The following is a 6352-nucleotide window of genomic DNA, read 5'->3' as shown; positions in this document are numbered from 1 at the left end:
TTTTTTTTTTTTTTTTTTTTTTTTTTGTAATATGGTTTACAATCAAAGTTAAAAAAATGTAGATAAAATTTGAAAATATAATTGAAAAAATATAAGTTCTTATATTTTATTTCCTTCAATTTACTTAGTTCATTGTTACATTTTACATTAATTTATGACCTCCATCATTAAACAGCAGAATGTATATTTTCAAATACTGTAATTTTGAGTTATAGAATTTTCAAAACAACTCTAACATTTTAATGAAGCAATTTTCTCTTTATTAATTAAATTTTATTCAGAAAGTATAATAATTATTTCTTTAAATCATTCAAGAAAAAGAAAAGAAAATGCACTCTTTTTGCCAAAAGCACTCGTCTGTTATTTTAATTTAATACCTATAGTTTATTTACTTCGTCACATGAATAAGTCTTCTATTGAACAAAAACACTAGATAAATATTAAAGGCTCTTCTGCCGAATGGAAAATAAGATTGCTCGCATTAATGCAAAATACGGCAACAAAGTATAAGTCGTACGTATTTACATTGAAGTCTTTGAGGATGTCAAGTTAAGTAATTTTCTTTGAGGAAAGGCTAGTGAATTCATAAAACTCAACGATGAATTCAAGTGGATTATAGTGAAAGAATTCATCTCCAATTAAGAATAAAAGGAGGATAATTTTAATTTTTGGAAGTTACCAAAGGACACTGTGACTTAGAGATGGGGTAGAGTAATAGCATTAGCACAAGTCCACACATGCCAATTGCACCCAGATTTGGGAGCTTCGGAACAATTCTGGGATGCATCCTCTATCCGTGGGGATATTTCACCGCAACACTCGGGACGTGCCTTGGAGTTTAAAAACTTGTCATGAGTACCCTGCCACGGCGATTTGTACTTCGTTTTTGAGGGCTGTAGTATATTTTGCTACCCAAGGCACTCGGAAATTGGGGCCAAATGTGTTTGTTTTAATTGATTTTTCCTGCAGGAGCGTGAATTTTGAAGTGGTCCAGAAGAATCACACCATCTAAGCTGAGACCCGGGTAGCGATGTAACGCTTTTAGCAACGAGAGCGATCTCTTGTCCGCACTCACACGAAACATGGCACATGAAATTTGTTCGTTGGAGGCACCCATTCCTCGAACAAGCACGTATACACAAGCAGATCTCGAAGCTGGTTGTCCTCGTGACTTGTGAGTCTCGTGTTACAATTGTTTTTGTCAAAAAGCAGAGGCTTTTAGTTGAGTTGTTCTACTTCGTTTGGACCTATTTCACAGCTCTTCGACCTTGCTGCTGGCAGTCAATGCCAAGCCACTAAGCAGACCATTCTTCTTCACTAGAATCGCAGAGATTGCAATCAAAGCTCCAACTTAACAGATTTTTGCGGAAATTTTTAATTACCTACACCTGAAAACCTACATCCATCACGGAGTCGTGAAATGCTCCGATCATTTAGTTTCAGTCTTCACAGCCAATCATGGAACTTTGGTAATGCATCTTTCTCCATCATCCAGAATTCAACCGACCTACCAATTTAGCTGGAACACATAATAAGTGCTTCAATATCAAATATGCCATGCTCTTTATGAGCAAGACATGCTTGGGACATGTCCATCCCGTTGATTTAGCACTACTCTCCTTCATCCGAATCTATACACAATTGACTCATTCGCAATCAGCCCAACACGAATGCAACATCCTATTTCAAAATTGATCCTTATTCCCGGATTGAAATCACCGATTAGAGGGCTCCCTCCGCATTCCTCGCTCTAGATCGTCCAATTTACCGTCCGAGATTGCATCTGCAAGCTCCTCCCGTGGCAAGGGCCGGGCCAAGTGCGTGGGGCGCTCCTCCCCCGCCATGATCACGCATGACACAGGCTCGGCCCCTGCGACACTCCCCTTGGCAACATTCCCTTTAGAATTTGCGCAAGCTTGCGTTTGGCGAGCTCCAGCTGCAGCTCCAGATCCTGACGTCTCATCCGCAGCGCCGGGCCAAACATACATGACATGATCCGATCCCATTTGTTGCACCCTATTGCGAGCGTTACGAAGCCGCTGGGTTAACCTCCTCCGCTTGCAATAAACGCAGCAGAAAAAGAGGACGGTAATACTGCCCAGAACAACCATGGCGGCGATCGTAGAGATGAAGTAGAATACCGATGAGGAGTAATTCCGGGAGCATTCGTCTCTGGCGGCGGAGCCATATCTGTTTTGGCATCCGCTCATCGTGCCGACTGGTTCTAATCACAACTTGATTCCACAGACTTCGATGACTAATCTGCACGAAAGATTAGACATTTATTAGCTGAAGCTACTGCACTGTTCAACTCAAACGAAAAACTCTGTCCGAGAAAGAAATCGGGGGAATTTCAACCAAAGAAAAGAATATTCTGCTATCTGGAGATTACCTGGTCAGCATTTAGAGCCTCCCGACGACATGGAGGAGGTTCGAAATCTAAGAACGAAACGGCATAAGAAAGGAGTAACCACGGCCTGTGCAACGAGATCGCAAAAGAATTCGACCTGCAACGGGGTTCAAATATCGATGAGGAGCGGAGGCAGTATGAAGCTCGAAAATAGAGATGCAATTCTGGGAAGAACAAGCCGGAGTTGGAAAAGAGACTCTAATTTCGACTTTGGCCGGTCGGGTATGGGCTTCTCACCACCCTTCGAAGCCAAGCTATGGTTGACAATTAAACAGTACGACCTTAAGGAATCGTTTGCGCCATCCCCAAAACGCAAGACGACTGTGTCTCGCAACGCACCCCACAGAATCTTGATTATCTCCTCAAAACGAAACCAAAACGAACAGCAGCTCTCTCAGAAGAGCTCCCGTTCACGCCGCCCTGTTGCGAACTTCCAACTTCCACAACGGGAACCAAGCCGAGGACGCCCTTCACCACTAGTCGGCCGAATCACGGTACCACCGAGGCTCCCGAAGCGTCAGAGTGGCGATTGCACGTCCATCGCCGCACACGATTCCCCTACAGACCTGCTCACACCCACTCCAGCTCTGTGTCCGCTCCAGCTCCGGAGGCAGCTGCAACCCATGCTCCTCCGACGATGATTCGATCCACGCAGGGCGAGAAACGACGAACGAATGGGCGCCATTCGCAACTCATTTCTCGTTTTACAACAACGAGTGACAGGAGGCTGGAAGCGACAGGAACGGTTGCGCTAAACCTCGAGAGTTGCTGTAACTTACTCGTCGCCATCGTTCCGGCGCTGGTCCTATACGAAAATCTCTGCACCATGGTGGTGGCGCAGACAGGCCACAGACTGACAACGCAAACCTAATGCCTCCTCATCTGCTGCAAATCTTACCATGGAACCTCCGGTCCCGACAAGAGCAAAAACAACACTACACGTTGAGAATTGGGTGGGGTTCTGGTCTCGGCCATGATTGATCTCAGCGCCCTGCAGGTTTCGCCGCTTTCCCAAACCTGCTGCGTCGAATCTTTCGCATCGTTGTCGTGCGTGTTTGGTGCCTGGATTCGCAAATCCTTGCATCTCATCCAGACGCAACTCCGGTGAGGAGTTGTTTATGTTTGATTCCGTTCTGATTGTTTTAGTGTGTCCACTGCCGCTTCATATTATATAGGGAAAAGCTTGGATCCATCACGATCCTTGCAGGTTTGCTGAAGGCTTTTGTCCGCACCAACTCTCTTGTTTTGTTTTGGTTTGTTTCATTATTCACACATATTGGGTGGACCTGCCACATTGATTGAAGAGGTGAAAAATAAAACCCTGTCTTATATCTTAGTAGTCTTGTTGCAAAGTGGGCATAAAAAAATCTAAATTAGTGTATATTGTACAATTTATTTATTCAGTTAATTCTTGGTTGTTGTATGTATAATTAAATTGCTATATGAAACCCCTTTTATTTTTTTTAATTTGTATTTCTTTTTTAAAATATTTTATATCTATTTAGGTAAATCAATTACTAATCTATTTAAATGTGGATTTGCTCAATTCCAAATTTTATCTAATCTGAGTATATTTTCAAAATCTATAAATTACAAGTTTAAAATGAATAAAGAAGGCAATAATTTAATGAGCTATTATTTATTCTTACTCTTCAATTATTAACAACAATTTATTTATGCCAAATACACCATATTAACATGGTTTCTTTTAAAAAGACACTTAATTTAAGGTGTGGATGTGAGACTTAATTGTAAGAAATCAAAGATTTTAATACATAAAATATATATATATATATATATATATATATATATAAAATTATGTGTATTATATAAAATTATATATTATATTATAAAATTATCTTAATATGAAGTTATTTTGTTTAATATTTGTCAACATTTTTTTAACTTTTAACCAAAGATGTTATAAAGAATGGAGATTCAATGATTAAAAATATCAAATATTTGATTTATTAATCAATTGTAATATAAATCAACTATTTGATATTTTTAGTTATTCATAGATCTTACATTTTAATCCAATTTTCTACATGAATTCTATAATTGTTTTTAGGCTTCCTTTTATTTTGCTTGTTAAGAACATAAATCTAGACATGTAAATATAAAATATATTCATGTAAAACTAACCAAGAAAAAAAAGATTAATAATATTTATATATTGATAAAATATAAAAATATTATAATAACTGCCTTTAAATATGAAAATTAAAAATTCTAAAATATACAAAAAATATTGAGAAAATTAAAGATGCTTTAAATTTTTCTTTTGATTCATACAAAGATTATGTATGAGCTTTTAAAAAACCTAAAGGTTTATAAACCTAGCATGTAAGTTATTAAAATTTTTATAGTATCTCTTCAAACATAGAAAAATATAATAAAAAAAATTCTATAATCATGGAACATATCTAAGAGTATTTATAGATTTAATTTGATTTTAATAGGTTTTCTTAATTTTTATTAAAAAGACATAATTTAACTAATTTTTTTTACTTATTTCTATTTATTTCCATTAAATTCTATTTAATTCTATTTATCTAAGTAATGTAGCTATTTGTAATAATTTCTTCTTTATTAAAAGACAATCTCTACAATAAATAGTGAAGTTGTTTAAAAACTAATAAAGTCCAAAATGTGTTAGATGGTATTTACTAAAAATCTAATCTTTAATTTTTTATAATAAAAACTACTAGGTCCTTTGAGTCATCAATAATGTCTTATATTTGTATAAGAAGGTCACTCAAATATGTTTTATTATTGAGATTTTTATAATTATCTTCAAATAATATATTTAGAATGTCATGAATATCAATATTTAATTTTTAAAATATTACTAAGTACTAAGAATCTTCTTTTATTTTTTTATCTTTTTACAAAAAGATATGTATTTTTTAAATATGTATAAATTGATTACTTATTTTGTCTAGATTCTACCTCACAACTATTAAATTAAGTATTTAGAATCTTTTTTGTTGATTGATTTAAATACAAAAACTTAGTCATTTAATTTTAACTCTAATTTGTTCAAAAAGGTGAATTCGAATAATTTTAACCTAATTTTCTTGTAATTTGGCCAACTATATTGTCTTTTGAGTTGAAAGAGTTGATCTTTTATAACTTGATTTGTATTAGTTGCATCTTCACATTTCAAACCATGGTTGTGTTATGGACATATATATTTACTTAGATTTAAAAATTGGCTACGTCTTGCACATGTTGGTAACTTGTGATGCAATTTGGCCATGTAGCACATATATAAAAAACTTGTCTTATAAGTTAGACACATATTTTGCAAGTTGGATATGTATTGAAGATCTTATAGAATATTGCCATGTATCTTTTAATTAGATAATATATATCGACGCAAGATTGAAGTCTTCTTTATTCTTTTTAATACTTTTCTTGTTTATAGGCTTGTTTCAAGAGTCTCTAGTATTTTTATCTTTGGCAATAGTCATTCTAGTCTAAATATTATGCCACTTTTGAAGAAATATCTATTCTTTTCTAGTAATATAAGAGTGTATTAAATCATTGGTTCTTTGTTATTCATGTCTTGATAATTTGACAAAAGTGCTAATTCATTGTTCTTGTTTTCTTTTAGAAATTAGTGAATCACTTTATTTTTTTATTGTCTTTTAAAAATTGCACACTATCCATCTTTAAATTAATATTTTTTTATTTTCTAAAAAGAATGAACTAACTCTTTTTTGGAAATTTTTATTTGATATTTGAGGTTATAGATTACTCTCTTTTAATTTGACTTGTAAATTTATTAAAATTACTTATTATAGAAATAGAAGAAAAAATTATAAATACTACATTTAACAAAAGTGAAAATAGAATTATAATTATTATAGATTTTTACAAGCTTTTTGGTACTTTTAGGATAGAAATTTTGTATATTACGAATGTCAAGCATAGAGA

At 34.5% G+C, this 6352-nt stretch overlaps 1 protein-coding gene across 3 annotated transcripts; it reads right to left on the bottom strand.

The window, feature by feature from the left end:
• Positions 1–1157: 1157 nt before the first annotated feature.
• On the bottom strand, positions 1158–3542 carry LOC112292247 (uncharacterized). 3 transcript variants are annotated; one of them, XM_024540542.3, is made up of 3 exons: positions 2648–3409; positions 2393–2507; positions 1158–2262 (listed from the first exon to the last, which is right to left on the bottom strand). In XM_024540542.3, exon 3 carries the CDS (start codon positions 2208–2210, stop codon positions 1716–1718), a length of 495 nt encoding a protein of 164 aa, XP_024396310.1. In that variant the 5' UTR covers positions 2211–2262; positions 2393–2507; positions 2648–3409; the 3' UTR covers positions 1158–1715. The 3 variants fall into 3 exon arrangements, with proteins under 3 accessions (XP_024396310.1, XP_024396311.1, XP_024396309.1); XM_024540543.3 differs by having other exon boundaries at positions 1333–2262; positions 2692–3542; XM_024540541.3 differs by having other exon boundaries at positions 1333–2262; positions 2393–3383.
• Positions 3543–6352: the final 2810 nt, after the last annotated feature.

Source organism: Physcomitrium patens, chromosome 15, assembly GCF_059467195.1.
Source record: "Physcomitrium patens ecotype Gransden chromosome 15, ASM5946719v1, whole genome shotgun sequence".
Taxonomy (NCBI): Eukaryota; Viridiplantae; Streptophyta; class Bryopsida; order Funariales; family Funariaceae; genus Physcomitrium; species Physcomitrium patens.
The sequence above is the reverse complement of the archived record's forward strand: the minus strand, read 5'-3'. Positions and strand labels throughout refer to the sequence as shown.